The sequence below is a fragment of the Heteronotia binoei genome, chromosome 16 (assembly GCF_032191835.1).
Source record: "Heteronotia binoei isolate CCM8104 ecotype False Entrance Well chromosome 16, APGP_CSIRO_Hbin_v1, whole genome shotgun sequence".
Lineage (NCBI taxonomy): Eukaryota > Metazoa > Chordata > Lepidosauria > Squamata > Gekkonidae > Heteronotia > Heteronotia binoei.
Window position 1 is genome coordinate 52,820,324 of NC_083238.1, and position 23,010 is coordinate 52,843,333.

General features: G+C 45.2%; 1 protein-coding gene across 3 annotated transcripts in view; it reads left to right on the forward strand.

The window, feature by feature from the left end:
* GULP1 (GULP PTB domain containing engulfment adaptor 1) overlaps window positions 1-23,010 on the forward strand; it is a 307,489-nt gene that overhangs the window by 167,297 nt on the left and 117,182 nt on the right. For all 3 annotated transcript variants that reach the window (XM_060257245.1, XM_060257246.1, XM_060257247.1), the window contains exon 4: window positions 19,747-19,808. In XM_060257245.1, coding sequence (XP_060113228.1) covers window positions 19,747-19,808 — 62 coding nt within the window. The remainder of the gene's footprint in view (window positions 1-19,746; window positions 19,809-23,010) is intronic.

The following is a 23,010-nucleotide window of genomic DNA, read 5'->3' on the forward strand; positions in this document are numbered from 1 at the left end:
AGCCACCTCCCTGAAGATCAACCACGCCCCCAGTTGGGTCAGTCACCAGATGTCACCATGACTTCCAGGCTCTCTCTCTCTCTCTCTCTCTCTCTCTCTCTCTCTCACACACACACACACACACAAATACAAAAGAGAGAGAGAGAGAGAGACCAAGATCAAGCCTGGAGAGGAGGCGGCTGAGAGGTGATAGGATCACCCTCTTCAAGTACTTGAAGGGCTGTCCTAGAGAGGATGGGGTGGAATTGTTTTCTGTGGCCCCGGAAGATAGGACCAGAAACAATGGGTTGAAATTAAATCAAGAGTTTCTGGCTCGACATTAGGAAAAACTTCCTGACAGTTAGAGCGGTTCCTCAGTGGAACAGGCTCCCTCAGGAGGTGGTGGGCTCTCCTTCCTTGGAGGTTTTTCAACAGAGGCTGGGTGGCCATCTTGACAGCAATGAGGACCCTGTGAGTTTAGGGGGAGGATCCTGTGAATTTGTGAGTTTCCTGCATTGTGCAGGGGGTTGAACTAGATGACCCTGGAGGTCCCTTCCAACTCTATGATTCTGTGATTCTATGAAGATGCTAGCCACCTCCCTAAATATCTTCCAGGCCCCCAGTAGGAGTCAGTCACCAGATGTCACTAAGAGTTCCAGGCTCTCTCTCTCTCTCTCATACTTAGAGCCAGTTTGGTGTAGTGGTTAAGTGTGCGGACTCTTATCTGGGAGAACCGGGTTTGATTCCCCACTCCTTCACTTGCACCTGCTAGCATGGCCTTGGGTCACCCATAGCTCTGGCAGAGGTTGTCCTTGAAAGGGCAGCTGCTGTGAGAGCCCTCTCCAGCCCCACCCACCTCACAGGGTGTCTGTTGTGGGGGAAGAAGGTAGAGGAGATTGTGAGCCACTCTGAGACTCTTCAGAGTGGAGGGCGGGATATAAATCCAATATCTTCTTCTTCTTCTCTCTCTCTCACACACACACATTCACACACACACAAATACAACCCCCCCCCCCCCCAGCCTCAGATTTTGGTCTGCTTCAGTGCCGTTCAGTCTGGTCACTGGCATTGTAACCGTCTATAGTTCAAACAGCATGCCAGTGCTTGCAGAGGGGTGACTGTTCCAAATAACCTGTTATCATTCATCTCTGCTGAGATTTGTGTTTCATAAATCAAATTTGACTCTACATTCAGATTTGACTGCAATATGAATGATTAATAGCCTGTGGATTTCTATATAACGCTGATTAAGTGGTATCATAAGATTTGGGTGTTCTGATTGGTTTTGGACTACAGAGAGCTAGGTAAGCATATGTGCATGAGTTCCGATTGGCGGACTTGTTGTGATGTCACAGCAGGAATTTTTTGGCCTCTCTGACTGTTGACTACGTTTAAGAGCAGCTGGCTGCTCTTATGGGCCAATAATTATGTAGTTTGTATAACCAAACTCTATTTAATCATAAGTTTTATATTAAAGGTTAAGGTAGTCCCCTGCGCAAGCACCCGTTCTTTCCGACTCTGGGGTGACGTTGCATCATGTTTTCACGGCAGACTTCTTTTTACAGGGTGTGGTTTGCCATTGCCTTCCCCAGTCATCTACACTTTCCCCCCAGCAAGCTGGGGACTCATTTGACTGACCTCATAAGGATGGAAGGCTGAGTCAACCTGGAGCCGGTGACCTGAACCCAGCTTCTGCCAGGATTGAACTCAGGTTGTGAGCAGAGAGCTTGGACTGCAGTATTGCAGCTTTACCACTCTGCTTCACAAGGCTCCTCAAGTTTTATATTAGTATAATTTAAAAAAAACCCAAAAAACTGGTGTTCTTATCTGTAAGAAAAAGAATAATAAGTGGTGGATCATCCAATAGCAGCATAGCTCTATCTGGTGGATCATCCAATGCTCTTTTTTGTTACCTACTTAGGATGCAAGTCACAAACTATAACTGTTCCTATAGACCGTGGGAAGAAATCACACTATACTTGTATAAAGCGATTAATCTCTTGTTGCTTTGGGAAGAACCAGCAGATGTGATGGATGGTGATCATCTCTCTTCACTGTCATAATCTCATCAGTCTTTGGTTTATGTGCATGAATTCCCATTGGTTGACTTCCTGTGATGTCACAGCAGGAATCTGCAGCCTCTCTGACTGTTGACTAAGCTTAAGAGCAGCTGGCTGATATGGTCACTGGAGGTCTTTAGAGCAGTGGTCCCCAACCTTTTTTGGCACCAGGGACTAGTTTTGTGGAAGGGAGTGTGTGTGTGTGGTTTTGGGATGATACAATTGTGCACTTTATTTCTATTAGTTTGGCATGGTAGTTAAGTGTGCACTTATCTGGGTTTGATTCCCCCCTCCTCCACTTGTGGCTGCTGGAATGGCTTTGGGTTAGCCATAGCTCTCATAGGAGTTGTACTTGAAAGGGCAGCTTCTGTGAGAGCTCTCTCAGCCCCACCCACCTCACAGGGTCTGTTGTGGGAGAGGAAGGCAAAGGAGATTGTGAGGCGCTCTGAGACTGAAATTTTGAGTGGAGAGCAGGATATAAAGCCAATGTCGTCGCATTATTATTATTACTACATTGTAATATATAATGAAATAATTGTACAACTCACGGCTTGGTTCCTAACAGGCCACGGACCAGGACCGGTCTGTGAACCGGGGGTTGGGGACCCCTGCTTTAGAGTGTTAATCGCAAAGTCTCAGAAACTTTTTGGTGCATATAGCATTGATAGAAGTAGAACTTGGGCTGCTGAAGTGCATTACGATGCAGTCCCCAAGTTGCCCGGAGCCACCAAATGACTCTGTGAAGATGCATTTACCTGGGCCCCGTGGCGCAGAGTGTTAAAGCTGCAGTACTAAAGTCCTAAGCTCTGCTCACGACCTGAGTTCGATCCCTGGCGGAAGCTGGGTTTTCAGGTAGCTGGCTCGAGGTTGACTGAGCCTTCCATCCTTCCGAGGTCGGTCAAATGAGTCCCCAGCTTGCTGAGGGGGAAAGCGTAGATGGCTGGGAAAGCAATGCCAAACCACCCCGTAAAAAGTCTGCCATGGAAACGTGAAAGCAGCGTCACCCCAGAGTCAGAAACGACTGGTGCTTGCACAGGGGACCTTTCCTTTCCTTCTCAATCACATCTCATGTACACTGAGCTCAGCATAGACCAGTTGATATACTGAGTGGTAGCTGGTGGTTCTTTTTATCTTCATTTGGTGCTGATCAGGGGAGTAGCCAGGATTTTAAAAGTCAGGGGGGCTTTTTTAAAAGTTAGGGGCTACCCTTTCCCATCCACTGCGGGGCTTGCTGCTTCCCAGAAGCATTCTTCTGGCAAAAAAAAAAAGAAGAAGAAGCAGGCTGCACCCTGGAGGGCCGACAGGAAGTCAGGGGGCCTTGCCCCAGAAGTCATGGGGCAGTGCCCCCACATGCCCCTCTGTGGCTACAGGCCTGGTGCTGATTCTGTGAAATTAAGAAGATCGTGAGAAGGAGGGCAGGAAGGGTTGCACCAGTGCTTAGTTCTCATCAGACCTTTTCTTTTTTTTTGCCGCAGAAGCTCCTTTGCATATTAGGCCACGCCCCTCTGATGTAGCCACTCCTCCAAGAGCTTACAGAGCTCTTCGTACAGGGCCTATTGTAAGCTCTTGGAGGATAGGCTACATCATGGGTGCATGGCCTAATATGCAAAGGCGTCCCTCCTACAAAAAAGGCCCCATTTCTCACGGCCCTTTCTTACACACCCAGGGAAATGGTGTTTGCCGCTTTGGAGTCAGGCTGCAATTTTTCTCCAGGCCAGTTTGGCTAGGAATCCCGAAGGGGTTTTTTTGTTATTGTTTTTCCCCGTCTTCTGGGCATGGCGCACGGGTCACTGGGTGTGGGTGGGGGAGGTATTTATGAATTCCCTTCACTGTGCAGGGTGTTGGATTAAATGACTCTGGAGGTAGCTTCCAACTCTATGATTCTAGGTACCAGAACTCTCAAGAGGGAAATGACAGAGAAATACATGAGTGCTCCTCTTGAACTTTTGAACATTTTTTTTTGAGAATTTTGTTTCCACAAAGAGGTTTCGGAACTCCATGCCACTGCACTGCCCCATACTTATAACCTCAGACAGAAAAGATGTTTCTAAGTAGGAAGCGATGAAACCAACTTTATTCCACTTAACATCTTATTTCTAAAGATGCAGCTGTATCGTTTGAGCACTACCTCCTTTTGTCTTTGCCAGCCCCTGAAATGTCAAAGGTTGTTAACGCTTCTTTGAAAACCTGGTTTGCAGCATTATTAGCAAGGAATGTAATAAGCTGTTGTCAATACTAAATTAACAACTCGTCATCTTAATAAGCTGCTAGATAAATCAATTTATAAAGGGTTGGTACTTTGTAAAGGAAGAAGATATTCTGTGCAAGGAAGATAAGGTTTTCAGTATCCTGGGAAAAGAATGAACATCTGTCTCTAAGGATTGTTGCTCCAAATGCTAATGGGGAAAAAACTTCATGCAGATTATTCCTAACCTGGTATAATTAATTGGAGAAATTACCCATGCATTCCAGAAGACTAAAGTGTAGCAACATTTTTCCCCATTATGTGAAATCTTAAAACTCGGATAACTGCACTATCTATTTAAATGTTATTTAAAAACGCTTGAAGCGCAGTCATAATTTAAGTGGAATAATAAGGGAGGGTAATTCCATGCCTCATTACAGAAAGGACTGAAAAGGTGTTACCTTTGAGAGTATTTGGCATGCTACGAATGCGAGGGTCAAACCAGGCAATCAAAAAAATTTTCTTTTCCAGATTACAAAACTAATCTCCAAGAACGTTTGCTTGACCGCCGGTATTTTTATAAGAAAAATCTTCGTCCGTTTGCCAATTTGCCTTGTAGCCTAGAAAGAACTAATGGAAATAAAAGTATGATTTCACTCAGTTAGTCTTAAATTATATGTTGTAAGAAAACAGAATGCCATAACTGATTAAATCTATGCCGGCTGAACAAGCCACAAGGAACACTGATTCTATGCAACATTCACTGCCCAGACCTTGCTTATTTCCAATCGGGCTCCAGTAAGTGGTGTTGATCAGTTTGGCCACTATAGGATGCTGAGAGTTGTCTAGAGCAGCGGTGTCAAACGTGCAGCCCATAGGCCGGATTAGGCACCTGGAGGGCTCCGAACAGGCCCAGAGCGACTGGATGTCATCTGCTTCCTTCTCCCTTTCTTGAGAAGAAGAAGATTTAAGAAGATATTGGATTTATATACCGCCCTATACTCTGAATCTCAGAGCGGTCACAATCTCCTCTACTTTCCAACCCCCGCACGACAGACACCATGTGAGGTAGTTGGGGCTGGGAGAGATCTTTCAGCAGCTGTTCTCTCAAGGACAGCTCTGCCAGAGCTATGACTGACCCAAGGCCATTCCAGCAGGTGCAAGTGGAGAAGTGGGGAATCAAACCCGGTTCTCCCAGATAAGAGTCTGTGCACTTAACCACTATGGCTGACTTAAGGCCATTCCAGCAGGTGCAGGTGGAGGAATGGGGAATCAAACCTGGTTCTCCCAGATAAGAGAGCTCTGGCTAACCCAAGGCTGTTCCAGCAGGTGCAGGTGGAGAAGTGGGGAATCAAACCCGGTTCTCCCAGATAAGAGAGCTCTGGCTGACCCAAGGTCATTCCAGCAGGTGCAAGTGGAGGAGTGGGGAATCAAACCCGGTTCTCCCAGATAAGAGAGCTCTGGCTGACCCAAGGTCATTCCAGCAGGTGCAAGTGGAAGAGTGGGGAATCAAACCTGGTTCTCCCAGATAAGAGAGCTCTGGCTGACCCAAGGCTGTTCCAGCAGCTGCAAGTGGAGGAGTGGGGAATCAAACCCGGTTCTCCCAGATAAGAGAGCTCTGGCTGACCCAAGGCCATTCCAGCAGCTGCAAGTGGAGGAGTGGGGAATCAAACCCGATTCTCCCAGATAAGAGTCCGCACACTTCACCACTACACCAAATTGGCCCTCAAGAGAGAAGGAGAAGGAAGCAGACAACAGTCAGTTGCTCGGGGGCCTGATAAGAGCCTTCTGGGGGGCCTGATTTGCTCCCTAGGCCACATGTTTGACACACCTGCCCTACAGGGTCACCATAAGTCTGCTGTTACTTGATAGAATTTACCACCAGCACCGTGTGGCCTTACTACGGAGATTCGGGTATGTGTATGTAATCTGCATTGAGTCTACATTACTGACAAATGATGGTGGAGAAATAAAGATATGAACTGTTACTCCCAATATTTGTTATTGTTGTTCAGTCGCACAGTCAAGTCCCACTCTTTGCGACCCCATGGACAAAGTCACGCCAGGCCCTCCTGTCTTCCACCATCCTCCGAAGTCTGCTCAAATTCGTGTTTGTTACATCAGTAACGCTGTCCAGCCATCTCCTCTTTTGCCGTCCCCTTCTTCTTTTGCCTTCTGTCTTTCCTAGCGTCAGGGTCTTCTCCAGTGAGTGCTCCTTTCTCATTTGGTGGCCAAAGCATTTCAGCTTCTGCTTCAGCATCTGACTTTCCAGGGAACAGTCTGAGTTGATTTCCCTTAGGACTGACTGATTGGATCTTCTTGCAGTCCAAAGGACTCTCAAGAGTCTTCTCCAGCACCACAGCTCAAAAGCATCTATTCTTCTGCGCTCGGCCTTCCTTATGGTCCAGCTCTCACAGCCATAAATTACTACTGGGAATACCATCACTTTGACTATACAGACTTTTGTTGGCAGGTTGATGTCTCTGCTTTTTATTATACTGCCCAGGTTCTCCATAGCTGTCCACACAAGGAGCAAATGTCTTTTAATTTCATGACTACAGTCACCATCTGCAGTGATCTTGGACCCCAGAAATGTGAAGTCTGTCACTACTTCCATGTCTTCCCCTTCTATTTGCCAAGGAGTGATGGGGCCGGATGCCATGATCTTAGTTTTTTTGATGTTGAATTTCAAGCCTACTTTTGTGCTCTCCTCTTTCACCCTCTACAAGAGGTTTTTTAGGTCCTCCTCACTTTCTGCCACTAGAGTGGTGTCATCTGCATAGCTGAGGTTGTTATGTTTTTCCCGGCAATTTTAATTCCAGCTTGTGCTTCATCCAGGCCAGCATTCCACATGATGTACTCTGCATATAAATTAAATAAGCAGGGTGACAATATACATCCTTGTCAAACTCCTTTTCCTATTCTAAACCAATCAGTTGTTCCATATCCCGTTCTGACAGTTGCTTCTTGACCCTTATACAGGTTTCTCAAGAGACATGTGAGGTGGACTGGTTCTCCCATCTCTTTAAGGATTTGCCACAGTTTGTTGTGATGCACACAATCAAAGGCTTTAGTATAGTCAATGAAACAGAAATAGACGTTTTTTCTGATGCTCCCGTGCTTTCTCCGTAATCCAGCAAATCTTGGCAAATTGATCTCTAGTTCCTCTCCCTCTCTGAAACCCAGCTTGAACTCCTGGTAGTTCCTGATCGACATACTGCTGAAGCCTAGCTTGTAGGATCTTTAACATGACCTTGCTGGCATGTGAAATGAGTGCAATGGTGCGATAGTTTGAACATTCCTTGGCATTACCCTTCTTTGGGATTGGAATATAAACTGATCTTTTCCAATCCCATGACCACTGTTGCTTTTTCCAGATTTGTTGACATAATGTGTGCATAACTTTAACAGCATCATCTTTTAGGACTTTGAATAGCTCAATTGGGATACCATCATCTCCACTCGCTTTGTTGTTAGTAATGCTTTCTAAGGCCCATTTGACTTCACACTCCAGAATGTCTGGCTCAAGGTCAGCGATTTCACTGTCATGGTTGTCAAGTACATTGAGATCCTTCTTGTATAATTCTTCTGTGAATGCTTGCCACCTCTTCCTGATCTCTTCTGCTTCTGTTAAGTCCCTACCGTTTTTGTTCTTTATCATGGCCATCTTTGCACAAAACGTTCCCTTGATTTCTTCAATTTTCTTTAAAAGATCTCTTGTCCTTTCCATTCTATTATTTTCCTCTATTGCTTTGCATTGTTCCTTCAGGAAGGCCTCCTTATCTTTCCTTGCTGTTCTCTGGAAATCTGCATTCAGTTGGGTGAATCTTTCCTTTTCACCTTTACTTTTTGCTTTCCTTCTTTCCTCAGATATTTGTAAAGCCTAATCAGACAGCCACTTTGCTTTCTTACATTTCTTTTTTGGGGGGATGGTACTGGTTGCTGCCTTCTGTACAATGTCACGAACCTCCATCCATAGTTCTTCAGGCACTCTATCAACTCTGGTCCCTTAAATATATTCTACACCTCCACTGTATATTCATAAGGGATGTGATCAAGGTCAAATCTGAATGGCCTAATGGCTTCCCCAGTTTTCTTCAGTTTAAGCCTGAATTTTGCAGTGAGTAGCTCATGATCTGAGCCACAGTCAGCTCCAGGTCTTGTTTTTGCTGACTTTAAGGAGCTTCTCCATCTTGGACTGCAGGGTATATAATCAATCGGATTTCTGGGTTGCCCATCAGGTGATGTCCATGTGTAGAATCGCCTTTTAGGTTGTTGGAAGAGGGTGTTCGCTATGAGCAGCTTGTTCGCTTGACAAAACTCTATTAGCCTTTGCCCGGCTTCATTTTGTTCTCCAAGGCCAAACTTGTCAGTTGTTCTGGTTACCTTATGACTTCCTACTTTTTGTCATTCCAGTCCCCTATGATGACGACATCTTTTTTGGTGTTAATTCTAGAAGGTGTTGTAGATCTTCCTAGAACTGGTCCACTTCAGCCTCTTCTGCATTAGTGGTTGGGGCATAGACTTGGATTACTGTGATATTGAATGGTTTGCTGACTGTAAGGAGCTTCTCCGTTTTAGGACTCCTAATATCATCCTAGTATAATGACTGGCTCTCCAAGGGGGAGTACCCAGAATGTTGACTCATGCAGAAACAAAGGAGGGTGGATTTCTCAGAGATCAGTGAGCTCTTAAAAAGCTAAAGGTAGTCCCCTGTGCAAGCACCGAGTTGTTACCGACTTATGGGGTGACATCACATCACAATGTTTTCTTGGCAGACTTTTTGCAGGGTGCTTTGCCATTGCCTTCCCCGGTCATCTCCACTTTCCCCCCAGCAAGTTGGGTACACATTTTATCAACCTCAGAAGGATGGAAGGCTGAGTCAACTTTGAGGCAGTTACCTGAACCCAGCTTCCGCCAGGATCGAACTCAGGTCATGAGCAGAACTTGGACTGCAGAACTGCAGCTTACCACCCTGTGCTACGGAGCTCCTCAGTGAACTCTTACATAGTTAACCTATTAAGACGTAAAAATTGAAGTGAGTTTTGGCCATCAGGGAACAGTGAATGGATAGTACTTAAGTCCCGTTGATGGACCCGGACAGTTTTTAGGCAGTACGAAGCTAGGGTTGCCGGAGTCTCCCACGATGGCAGGAAATGCCCTGCCATCAGTCCATTTTTCCTGCCATCTCTCAGCAGAAGAATAAATATGCAAAAAAAAAAAAAAAACCCACATCAACTTTGAAAGTCCAGGAGTGTTGTCACACTTCTCTAGGAATTGCTGGTATCTTCTGATTCCTGGTGGTGCGTGATGTCACTTCCAGGGTCCCTCGAGATGTTTAAAACATGCTAATGGTGCATGCCTGCCCCCAGGCAGGTGCACACCCTGCCCCGGACTCCCTATGTGAAGCTGAGCAACTAATCTTAAATACGGACTCATTTGGCAATCAAAAGAAGTTGTCCAATCTTTGTAGTTAAATATTTTTCAGTATGATTCTATTTTTCATCTCCTCTGTCATCTTCTGTTTTAAGAATAATTGCCTACCATGGGGAGGCATTTTGGAAGATACTGCATCAACCGCAGTTCCTCAAAGATGGATCCTACATCTTCTGTTTTCCAAGAGTAATATATTCAATTAGGGGAAGGAGTCTTCCATGAAAGGAACATTAAGGTCCACTTCTATGTCTTTAGCTACATATATGGCATTATCATAGAATCTTTACGTTTAGTGTGCCCGTTGTTATATTACATTTTATATACTCAGGGGTGGAATTCTAGCAAGAGCTCCTTTGCATATTAGGCCACACACCCCTGATGTAGCCAATCCTCCAAGAGCTTAGAAGGCTCTTTTCTGTAAGCTCCTGGAGGAAGGGCTACATCAGGGGTGTGTGGCCTAATATGCAAAGGAGCTGCTGCTAGAATTCCACCCCTGTATATACTTCATTTATGAGATTGGAATTGTCTCAGTATGACCTGTGTCCCAGTTTACAGTTAGAAGCATCTGTTAAATATTTAGCCTTTTCTTGTTTGTTTGAGATGGCAGTCTTGTCAAAACTGGTTATTGTTTAGCTGGCCTTGTTTTTAAAATTTCATCTCTTTTCTCATTTTAAGTTCGTGCAGGAAGGGAGCGGCTCATTTCTCGAACGAACTTTACCACTAATAGTAATGTACAAAGTTGCATGTAATCTCACAGAGGTGGGCCGCTTCAAGGGAGCAAAGGCTGTCTTTTCTGTAGGTCAATTGCCCTAGTTAGATCTAGGCAGGGCTTTTTTTGTAGCAGGAACTCCTTTGCATATTAGGCCACACCCCACTGATGTAGCCAATCCTCCTGGAGCTTACAGAGCTCTTCTTACAGGGCCTTCTGTAAGCTCCAGGAGGATTGGCTATATCAGTGGGATGTGGCCTAATATACAAAGGAGTTCCTGCTACGAAAAAAGCGCTGGATCTAGAAATGAACGCAAAATATCCTCTACCTATAAATCCTATAAAAGAGTTTTGGAAAGGGATTTTTTTCTGTGTGTGCCCTTGGCAAATGCAGGTCTCATGGTCTGTTGGCCCGTCTTTGAAGTATGACTCATTCAAATGAAGCATAGCATCCATGCGTAATTAACAGATTTAAGAAATCGCCAAAAATCATATGAAGACATGGAATAGAAAAGGTCCCAGACAGTCAGATAAATGCCGTTCTGTAGTTCATGATTAGCTGGCGGCCAGCCTGAATGCCCAGAGAGGATTGTGCATCCATTAGTGGTCTTGATCTATCGAAGTTTTTCAGTCGACCAAAAGCTGTGCCAAAATGTTGTTCAGACGTACAATTAGGTAAGTTTCACAGCAAGGTGGATCGCCGCTGGGCTGGGATGAATTATTCCAGACTGAGACCAATGCTTCCCCTAAGCTGTGGAGTCTCGTGAGCAAAAATTATACTTTGCGAGCTACTGGCATTAAAAGTTGTGAGCGACTGCATACATTGGTTTGCTCAGGGGCCATTTCTTTCCTGAGCTAAGACAAAAATGTGTGAGCCGGAGGCTACAAAACTGTGAGCTAGCTGACACACTGACTCAGCTTAGAGGGAACGTTGAGTGAGACCAGCAAACCGAAACCCAGGCATCTTGATGAGAGCCAGTTTGGTGTAGTGGTTAAGTGCACGGACTCTTATCTGGGAGAACCGGGTTTGATTCCCCACTCTTCCGCTTGCAGCTGCTGGAATGGCCTTGGGTCAGCCATAGCTCTGGCAGAGGTTGTCCTTGAAAGGGCAGCTGCTGTGAGAGTCCTTTCAGCCCCACCCAGCTCACGCCTCCCTGATGTAGCCAATCCTCCTGAAGCTTACTGTAAGCCCTGTACTAAGAGCCCTGTAAGCTCTTGGAGGATTGGCTACATCAGGGAGGGGTGTGGCCCAATATGCAAAGGAGTTCCTGCTACAAAAAGAGCCCTGAGAACTCAAAGAATAAAAAAAACCAGAATGGCATTCTTTGGAGACTGTGGAGGCTGGGGAATCGTGAGAAAAACAATTCATCTGTTGCAACATCAAAACTAATACAGAGAAATAGAAACCCCTTCAAAACCTATTCCTTTACTTGTCAGAGTTTTTTCAGCCAGCATAGGCGCCTCTTAAAGCCGTTGCTATTATCTTTTTCTTTCTTTTCTTTCTTTCTTTCTTTCTTTCTTTCTTTCTTTCTTTCTTTCTTTCTTTCTTTCTTTCTTTCTTTCTTTCTTTCTTTCTTATTTGTCAAAGAGTGAGATGGAACAAATAATAGAAACCTTTTAAAAACGATTCCCTTGTGTGCCTTATTTGTGTGTTTTTGGCATACAAAGGAATCGTTTGAGGTGTTTTTTTCTTTCTTTCTGTTCTCTTGTTTTGCTTCTCCGATGTGATACGTGAGGATTGCTTTTCCTGGTATTGCTCCTGATGGATGACGTCTCCATGGATACTGGTGATAATTTTTTTTTTTTTGGCAGGGGGAACCCTCCGACTGCTCTCTAGATAACTTATGGAGCAAGGTTTGGATCACAGAGGAGTCTGATAAGGGAAAGGGCATTGCTTATTTGCAAAACCCACCCTACTCGTAAACTGGCGGGAGGCCATTTCAACCTTTCCAGACATTGTAGCAGGAACTCCTTTGCATATTAAGCTACCACCACCACCCCCGCCCCCCGATGTAGCCAATCCTCCAAGAGCATTCAGGGCTCTTGTGTTTTAACAATTTATTAATAACACATGGTTACAATATTTAATTATCTTTTTCTTACACTAAACCATATGATATTTCACCCCCCCTCCCTCCAATATTGACTTCCCTGAAGTTATAAATTTGAATTCAATTCTAAAGGTACCACTAATCTATCAAAATATAATACTTTTAGTTAATACTTAAAAAATTGTCCAATATCTTTTTATGTTCCACTCTTTCTCCATATATCCTTGGAATTTCTTCCACTCCTTTTTGAATAAGTCTAAGTCATAGTCTTTTAAGGTTTTAGTTAATTTGTCCATTTCACTCCACGATAAAACTTTTCACAATCCAATCCCATTTCTCTGGTATTATTCCTTGTTTCCAAAGCTGCGCATACAATGTCCTCGCAGCTGAGAGCAAGTACCAAATTAAAGTCCCGTCTTCCTTTGGAAATTTTTCTGGAAATTTTATTGACTTCCCCGAAGTTATAAATTTGAATTCAATTCTAAAGGTACCACTAATCTATCAAAATATAATACTTTTAGTTAATACTTAAAAAATTGTCCAATATCTTTTTATGTTCCACTCTTTCTCCATATATCCTTTGAATTTCTTCCACTCCTTTTTGAATAAGTCTAAGTCATAGTCTTTTAAGGTTTTAGTTAATTTGTCCATTTCACTCCACGATAAAACTTTTCACAATCCAATCCCATTTCTCTGGTATTATTCCTTGTTTCCAAAGCTGCGCATACAATGTCCTCGCAGCTGAGAGCAAGTACCAAATTAAAGTCCCGTCTTCCTTTGGAAATTTTTCTGGAAATTTTATTGACTTCCCCGAAGTTATAAATTTGAATTCAATACTAAAGGTACCACTAATCTATCAAAATATAATACTTTTAGTTAATACTTAAAAAATTGTCCAATATCTTTTTATGTTCCACTCTTTCTCCATATATCCTTTGAATTTCTTCCACTCCTTTTTGAATAAGTCTAAGTCATAGTCTTTTAAGGTTTTAGTTAATTTGTCCATTTCACTCCACGATAAAACTTTTCACAATCCAATCCCATTTCTCTGGTATTATTCCTTGTTTCCAAAGCTGCGTACACAATGTCCTCGCAGCTGAGAGCAAGTACCAAATTAAAGTCCTGTCTTTCTTTGGAAATTTTTCTAATTGTAATCCAAGCAAAAAAGTCTCTGCAATTTTTTTAAAGTCATAACCCAAAATTTTGGAGATTTCTTGTTGTATCATGTTCCAATACTCCTTCGCTTTTTCACAAGTCCACCACATATGAAAGAAAGAGCCTTCATGTTTTTTACATTTCCAACATCTATCCGACATCTTTTTACTCATCTTAGCCAGCTTTTTCGGAGTCATATACCACCTATACATCATCTTAAAGCAGTTCTCTTCGATACTCTGACAAGTTGAGATCTTCATCGAGTTCTTCCAAAGGTGCTCTTAGCTCAGGGCTCTTAGCTCAGGACCTATTGTAAGATCCAGGAAGATTGGCTACATCGGGGTGTGTGGCCTAATATGCAAAGGAGCTCTTGCTACAAAATGAGCCCTGAGTAACAGACACAAAGGTGACAGAGCTTTAGCAGTAGAACAAAGCTGGAGTCCAGTTGCACCTTTAAGACCTACCAATTTTTATTCAGAACGTCAGCTTTCGTGTGCTCTCTTAAGCACACGTCATCGGATGAGGGAAGCTTTAGCAGAACAGGGATTTGAAACGTCCCTCCTTACAGGTCCGTGTGTACTGTTTGGCTTGCTTTGCCAATTCACCATCGCCAGGGAGCGGTCCACAACTCTGAATGGAGTATTTATTCTTGTTTTCATCCGTGGTCTTCATTTTGCTGTAGCCAATGTTCCCTCTAAGCCGCAGAGTCTTGTGAGCAAATTTTTTTACTTTGTGAGCTACTGGCATTAAAGTTTGGAGCTACTGCATAAATGAGTGAGTTCTGGGGTCCTCCTTCCTGAGCTAGGACAAAAATGTGTGAGCTGGAGGCTAAAAATCTGTGAGCTAGCTCACACTAACTCAGTTTAGAGGGGACACTGGCTATAAACTGCCTCAGTCTTGGAATGCTCCTCCCCCCTGCCTCCCAAAAGTCCTTCTCTTTGTATTCTGGTGTATATAGGATTGCCAGGTCCAATTCAAGAAATACCTGGAGCCAGGAGACTTTGGAGGTGGAGCCAGGAACAAGGTTGTGACAAGCAGATTTGAACTCCACAGGGCTTTTGGCCATCACATTTAAAGGGAACGCACACCTTTTAAATGCCTTCCCTACATTTGGAAATAGTGAAGGATATGGGGCACACCTGGAGACCTCACCTGGAGTCTTGTGTTCAGTTTTGGGCTCCACATTTTAAGAAGGATATAGACAAGCTGGAATGGGTCCAGAGGAGGGCGACGAAGATATTGAGGGGTCTGGAGACCAAGTCCTATGAGGAAAGGTTGAAGGAGCTGGGGCTGTTTAGCCTGGAGAGGAGGCGGCTGAGAGATGATATGATCACCATCTTCAAGTACTTGAAGGGCTTTCATATAGAGGATGGGGTGGAATTGTTTTCCGTCACCCCAGAAGGTAGGATCAGAACCAATGGGTTGAAATTAAATGAACTTTGAAGGGAGTTCCGGCCATCACATTGAAAGGGACTGCACACCTTTAAAAATCTTCCCTCCTTTGGAAATGGTCAAGGATAGGGAGACCTTCTTTTGTGGCTCACAGAATTGGACCCCCTGGTCCAGTCTTTTTGAAACTCGGGGGGGGGGGGTGTTCTTCAGCAGGACCATGAGAGGGAGGTGGTAGAGCATCTGTTTGGTAGGCTGAAGGCCCCAGGTTCAAATCCCCAGCACCTCCAGTTAAAAGGACCAGGTAGCAGGCGATGTGAAAGACCTCATCTTGAGACCACGGAGAGCAGCTGCCGAGCTGAATAGACAATATTGTCCTTGATGAACTGTTTCAGTATACTGCACCTTCATTTGTTAATGAGATCTGTCCTTTCATACTTTGGGCAAAGTGTTTACGTCGGGGCTTTTTTTGGTAGCAGGAACTCCTTTGAATATTGGGCCACACCCCCTGATGTAGCCAATCCTCTAAGAGCTTACAGGGCTCTTCTTACAGGGCCTACTGTAAGCTCTTGGAGGATTGGCTACATCAGAGGGGTGTGGCCTAATATGCAAAGGAGTTTCTGCTACAAAAAAGAAAGCCCTGGTTTACATCAAATGTCCACCCATAATGCTATAAGAATTCTCAAATTTAAAAAGTAGGGCACAAAACAAAACCAAATTCAAGTATGTTCAGATCCCAACATCTCCCTGGGAAAACAAACCATGTGCTTAAGGCTCTCTTTTTGAACGAAGTGAGACCAACGTGCTTACTGCTTTGTATCACGCCTGTAGGGGCTTAATGTGGCATTTAAAGTTCTTGCTGGCTATTGTTAAAGTTATCGTTTCAGCTGCTACACTGAGACATTTTCCCATTTTTCGATGGGTACGAAATGCCAAAGTAATCCTAATTGTTGTTGTTCCAAGGTTGCTCTATTCTGGAGTCGCGTGTTTTGTGTATTATTTCAGAGCAAACGAACAAGGAGTAGACTGTGAAGCCCCGTTAAAATTAATTTTAAGGGGAATCGGTGAAGGAACACAGTCATCTGGCTTTCATTGTGAAACCCATTCATCTAATAAATTGAAAGCACCCACTGCCAAATCCCTTTGCATAATCTTCAGCTGAACTTCTTTCCCCCCATGGTGTTGAATTTCAGAGCAGCCTCATCCTGTTGCTTTGAAACTAAATTGCATTAAAAACATAAGAAGGGCCTTGCTTGTATAGCCAACAACAGGGCGTAGAGTCCAAAGCCTTCTCCTAATAAGAACATCAGAAGAGCCCTGCTGGATCAGACAAGTAGTCATCTAGTCCAGCATCCTGTCTTGAGCAGTGGGCAACCAGTTCCTCTGGAGGGCCAACAACAGGACAGAGAGGCTGAGGCCTTCCTAAAAACACCAGAAGAACCCTGCTGGATCAGACCAGTGGCCCATCTAGTCCAGCATCCTGTCTCTCACAGTGGGCAACCAGTTCCTCTGGAGGGCCAACAACAGGGCAGAGAGGCCGAGGCCTTTCTAAAAACATCAGAAGAACCTTGCTGGATCAGACCAGTGGTCCATCTAGTCCAGCATCCTGTCTTGAGCAGTGGGCAACCAGTTCCTCTGGAGGGCCAACAACAGGGCAGAGAGGATGAGGCCTTCCTAAAAACACCAGAAGAACCCTGCTGGATCAGACCAGTGGTCCATCTAGTCCAGCATTCTGTCTCTCACAGCGGCCAACCAGTTCCTCCGGAGGGCCAACAACAGGGCAGAGAGGCCGAGGCCTTTCTAAAAACATCAGAAGAGCCTTGCTGGATCAGACCAGTGGTCCATCTAGTCCAGCATCCTGTCTCACACAGTGGCCAACCAGTTCCTCTGAAGGGCCAACAACAGAGTATAGAGCCTGAGGCTTTCCCTTGATGTTGCCTCCATGAATCTCTCTAATCCCCCTTTGAAGCTGTTCATTCCTGTGGCCATCAGTACAATCTCTGGCAATGAATTCCACATTTTAATCACTCTCTGTGCAAAGCAGTAATTCCGTTTGCCCATCCTGAACCTACTGCTCACCAACTTCACCGGATTGCCCTTGAGCTCTACTCTTGTGGAAGAGGGAGAAAAAGTTCCCTTTGGCAAGTCTTCTAACGGCAAACTGGAATGATGTTTATAATGTACAGAATGAGGTTGAGAAGTAAATTAGGTGGACAAAAACAAGGAAATATACGTCCTTTTGTTTTATGTAGAGTTGCAGCAACACCGATTGGCATGCAACTTCTATTACCTTTTATGGCTATCCAGACCAAGTGGCCTTCTAATTTGTCACACTGTTTGGCCATGTGATCCTAGCTTTTTATCAGTTTGCCCTCTTAACCCACCAACGACATGTATTTCAGCCCACGGTACCCTATCCCCTCTTCTGAAGAAGCATGCCAGCATACGAAAGCTTACGTTTTGAATAAAACTTGGTTGGTCTTAAAGGTGCAACTTGACTCCTGCTTTGTTCTACTGCTTCAGACCGACACGGCTGCCCGCTTGGATCTATGCCCCCCCCTCTTAGTCGTCTCTTTGCTAAATGTCCCAGACTCTTCAGCCTTTCCTCCTAGAGAAGGTGTTCTACTGGGGCAGAAGCTTGGTTGATGCTGTCCCCTAGGTCAACACCTTGCCCCCTGCCCATTTCTGGTTCCCTCTTCTGGCCCCACCCTCTTCCTGAAAATACTTAGGAGGCACCAGGAACGGTGTCAGCATGTATCATGTTGGGGAAGGATTTCTTCCTTGCTAGCTAGGGTTGCCAATCCCTAGGTGGGGGCAGGGGATCCCCCGGTTTGGAGGCCTTCCCCCCGCTTCAGGGCCATCAGAAAGCGGGGGGAGGGAAATGTCTGCTGGGCACTTCATTATTCCCTATGGAGACTGATTCCCATAGAAAATAATGGAGAAGGAATCCACGGGTATCTGGGGCTCCGGGGGGGGGGGGCTAGTTTTTCAGGTAGAGTCACCAGACTTTCAGCATAGCATCCAATGCCTCTGCCCAAAATACCCTCCAGGTTTCAAAAGTATTGGACCAGGGGGTCCAGTTCTATGAGCCCCCAAAGAAGGTGCCCCTAACCTTCATTATTTCCAATGGAGGGAAGGCATTTAAGAGGTGTGCGGTCCCTTTAAATGTGATGGCCGGACCTCCCTTTGGAATTCAATGATGCTTGTCACACCCTTGCTCCTGGCTCCACCCCCAGTGTCTCCTGGCTCCACCCACAAAGTTCCCAGATATTTCTTGAATTGGACTTGGCAACCCTATTGCTAGCTGTACTCAAGGTAGCATGCCATTTGAAAGTCTAAAACAGCAGATAGAAATATAAATGACAAAACCGTAAAACCCGCAAAATCTTCAGGGCAGCAAAGCCCGCCATAGCACTTAAATGAAAATGGGTAGCCCCTCCTTCCATTTAGATCCTGGGACAACATCTACATTATGGGAGTTCTTCCCTTTAGACAAAATGGTGGGCTCTCTTAGCTCTACATTACATCCTGGGAGCAGGAAAAAAATATTATGCCAATAGGAATCCTTCTTAAATTGGAAATTCAGGTCCTCCTGTGCTCCAGTTTGAGAGCCAGTTTGGTGTAGTGTGTGGATTTTTATCTGGGAGAACTGGGTTTGATTCCCCACTCCTCCATTTGCAGCTGGTGGAATGGCCTTGGGTTAGCCATAGCTATTGCAGGAGATGTCCTTGAGCAGCTGCTGTGAGAGCCCTCTCAGCCCCACCCACCTCACAGGGTGTCTGTTGTGGGGGGAGAATATATAGGCGATTGTAAGCTGCTCTGAGTCTCTGATTCAGAGAGAAGGGTGGGGTATAAATCTGCAGTCTTCTTCTTCTTTGACTCATGAAGATTACATCTCGTGTTTAATTTTGTGTTGAGTTGTTTAATACTGAGTTATTACAAATTGTTTTGTATTTGACAGCATACCTCTACAGATGAGTTTTCTATTTAATCTGTACACTTATCTTATTCATTACGCTGCTCTAGAATCATACTGTGTACCATTATCACCTGTGTTATGTTTAGGCAGCCTTATGTGTGTGTATAAAGATTGATATTCTATTTCAAACTATTCTGTAACTTATTTATTTCTCAATAAACTGGTTATTAATCTAAAAAAAATGAAAACCGCAAAATTCTCTTGGACCATTAGTGGTCTTTTCCCATGGCACAGAGTAGTAAAGCTGCAGTACTGCAGTCGGAGCCCTCTGCTCACGACCTGTGTTCAATCCCAGCGGAAGCTGGGTTCAGGTAGCCGGCTCCAGGTCGACTCAGCCTTCCATCGTTAAAATGAGTCCCCAGCCTTCCATCGTTAAAATGAGTCCCCAGCTTGCTGGGGGGGAAGTGTAGATGACTGGGGAAGGCAACGGCAAACCACCCCACCATAAAAAGTCTGCCACGAAAACGTCCAGAGTCGGAAACGACTGGTGCTTGCACAGGGGACTACCTTTGCCTTTTCATGACATGTGTTCCCTGGCTTCTTCACTTGTTTAAAGGATTTCTGAGACGATGTACACGAAGCTCTTTGAACACTGAAAGAATCCTGTCTAAATACAAAAGACCCTGGCATAACATGTTTGCTTAGGTATGCAGTAACATTTTGTCGTCGTTAGGGGAAATTCTTTTATAGCAAGAGTTCTTACAAGGACTCGATTAGAAAGACGGATGCCAGAGTGAAAAGATCCCAGGTTGAGAGCAAGCCAAGACTGAATTGTGTATGTGGTTTTTTTTTTCCCCTTTGCAGACAAAACGTGGATGCACACTCCGGAGGCTCTATCAAAGCATTACATTCCCTACAGCGCAAAGGTGAGAGTTCTGCTTATTTACATTGTTCTTGTCGCAGGCGGCTGGCGAATTTCTTACCTCTGGTTTTGCTTTCCTCTTGCAAAAAACGTGAGCCACTTGACATGATTTGAAAGGGGCCAGGAATTCGATCCCCGGCAGAATAATTTGATCACAGCTTGTTCTGTGAACTGAAAAAAGCTTCCCAAGCCGGCTGATATATACAGTTTAGGGTAGCCGAGTCCAATTCAGGAAATATCTGGGGACTTTGGGGGTGGAGCCAGGAGACATTGAGGGTGGAGCCAGGAGACAAGGTTGTGACAAGCACAATTGAACTCCAAGGGAGTTCTGGCCATCACATTTCAAGGGACTGCACACCTTTTAAATGCCTTCCTTCCATAGGAAATAAAGAAGGATGGGGCACCTTCTTTTGGGGCACATAGAATTGGACCCCCTGGTCCAAACTTTCTAAAACTTGGAGGGTATTTTGGGGAGAGGCACCAGGTGTTACGCTGCAAAAAACAGCCCCCCCAGAGCCCCAGATACCCACGGATCCATTCTCCATTATTTCCTATGGGAATACATCTCCATAGGGAATAATAAAGTTCCCAGATATTTCCCTCCCCTCCCCCCGCTTTCTGATGATCCTGAAGTGGGGGGAGGGCCTCCAAACCGGGGGATCCCCTGCCCCCACCTGGGGATTGGCAACCACAAGTGGATCCACAAGTATCCACAAGTATCTGGGGCTTTGCAGGTGCTGTTTTTTGAGGTAGAGGCCCCAAATTTGCAGCACAGCATCTGGTGCCTCTCCTTAAAATACCCTCCAAGTTTCAAAAAGATTGGACCAGGGGGTCTAATTCTATATGCCCCAAAAGAAGGTGCCCCTATCCTTCATTATTTCCTATGGAAGGAAGGCATTTAAAAGGTGTTCAGTCCCTTGAAACGTGATGGCCAGAACTCCCTTTGGAGTTCAATTGTGCTTGTCACAACTTGTTCCTGGCCCCACCCCCAATGTCTCCTGGCTCCACCCCCAAAGTCTCCTGGCTCCACCCCCAAAGTCCCCAGATATTTCTTGAATTGTATTTGGCAACCCTAACACACACCCATCTACCTGTTGTGTCCTGTGGAAGACTGCAGATGGGCAAATTGTTATTGTTAATGCTGACAACAGAAGCACATCCCACCCAATTAACTAGGGTTGCCAAGTCCAATTCAAGAAATATCTGGGGACTTTGGGGGTGGAGCCAGGAGACATTGGGGGCAGAGCCAGGAACAAGGGTGTGACAAGCAGGATTAAACTCCAAGGGAGTTCTGGCCATCACGTTTAAAGAGACAGCACACCTTTTTAAATGTCTTCCTTCCATAGGAAATAATGAAGGATAGGGGCACATTCTTTTGGGGCTCATAGAATTGGACCCCCTGGTCCAATCATTTTGAAACTTGGGAGGCACTTTGGGGAGAGGCACTAGATGCTATACTGAAAATTTGGTGCCTCTACCTCAAAACACAGCTCCCCCAGAGCCCCCCAAACCTCCAGATCAATTCTCCATTATACCCTATGAAAATCGATCTCCACATAGAGAATAATGAAGTGCTCAGCAGAGTTTCCCTCCCCCCCCCCATTTCTGGTGACTGTAGCGACAGATTGGCCTCTCTACTCACGAGTTGCTGCCAGCTTCTTCAAAGTAACACAGACACACCATCCCAAGAGGAAGCCTTTCAATCGAAGACTGAAGCCTCCGGAGGTGGAAAGGCACATGGTCCTCTGGGGGCGGGGCTTCCCCCTGCCGGCCAGTTGACTGGGGGCAGGAAGCAGCCTGGGAAAGCGGAAGAACCCCCGCTGGGACCTGGGGAGTGGCAAGCCTACAATAAACTGATGCTCTGAGACCGATTCCTCACAGGCAGTTTCTCCGCCCCCTGAGTTTCTGCTTTCCCCAGTTCAAGCAATCAATTCCCCACCAGTTGCTGCGCAGGCACATTTTGATCCACGGCTCTCCCCAGTTTCCCTTGCCACTTCCTGCTCTTGGATTTTTTTAAAAAAGTTCCAGAAGCTACAAGGGAAATTGGAGGATCTGCGGATCAAAATGCACTAGGGTTGCCAAGTCCAATTCAAGAAATATCTGGGAACTTTGGGGGTGGAGCCAGGAGACATTAGGGGTGGAGCCAAGATCAAGGCTGTGACAAGCATAATTGAACTCTAAGGGAGTTCTGGCCATCACATTTAAAGGGACGGCACACCTTTTCAATTCCTTCCTTCCATAGGAAATAATGAAGGATAAGGGCAACTTCTTTTGGGGCTCATAGAATTGGACCCCCTGGTCCAATCTTTTTGAAACTTGGGGGGTATTTGGGGGAGAAGCACTAGATGCTATACTGAAAATCTGGTGCCTCTACCCCTAAAAACAGCTCCCCCCCAGAGCCCCAGATACCCGCGGATCAATTCTCCATGATTTTCTATGGGAATAAATCTCCATAGGGAATAATAAGAGTTCCCAGCAGACATTTCCGTCCCCTCCCCCCGCTTTCTGACGACCCTGAAGTGGGGGGAGGGTCTCCAAACCGGGGGATCCCCTGCCCCCACCTGGGGATTGGCAACCCTAAAATGCACCCGTGCAGCAACTGGTGGAGAAATTGATCACTTGAGCTGGGAACAACCGCTAGTGAGGAGTCGGTCTGATTGTGCCGAAGAGGTGATCAGCGGAAGCGTGGTTTAGGTTATATTCTTCTCGGTTAGAGGTTGCCCAGTTTTCCTTCCAGCAGGCAAAGCAGTGACGTTTTTTAGTAGTCTTTGTACTTGTTTTTTCGGCTCAGAGTTGCATCTGTGGTACTCATCACAATGATATATACAGAAAAGCAGAAAGGATTATTACCGCTTCTGTGGAGGTTTAAAAGAAGTGTATTTTTTGTGGGTTAACTGCCCAAGGCCCAGGGTTGCCAACCTCCAAGTGGGGGAAAACGTAGGAGACTGTGAACAATCACTGTGCAAAGAACAATTACAGCTCGTGTGACACAACGTAACCCAAGAATTACACACTCAAGCATTATATCAGTGCTTAATCGCACTCTGCAATATATTGAGTATTTATGTTAACAGCGTTTAAAGGGAAAACACCACCATGTTTTTTTTCTTAGAAGTATTGTTTTCTTAGGAGTATTGTTGTTAACAAGTTGATTGTGGTGTTCCCCCTTTAAGCATAAATACCCAGTATATTGCAGAGTGCGATTA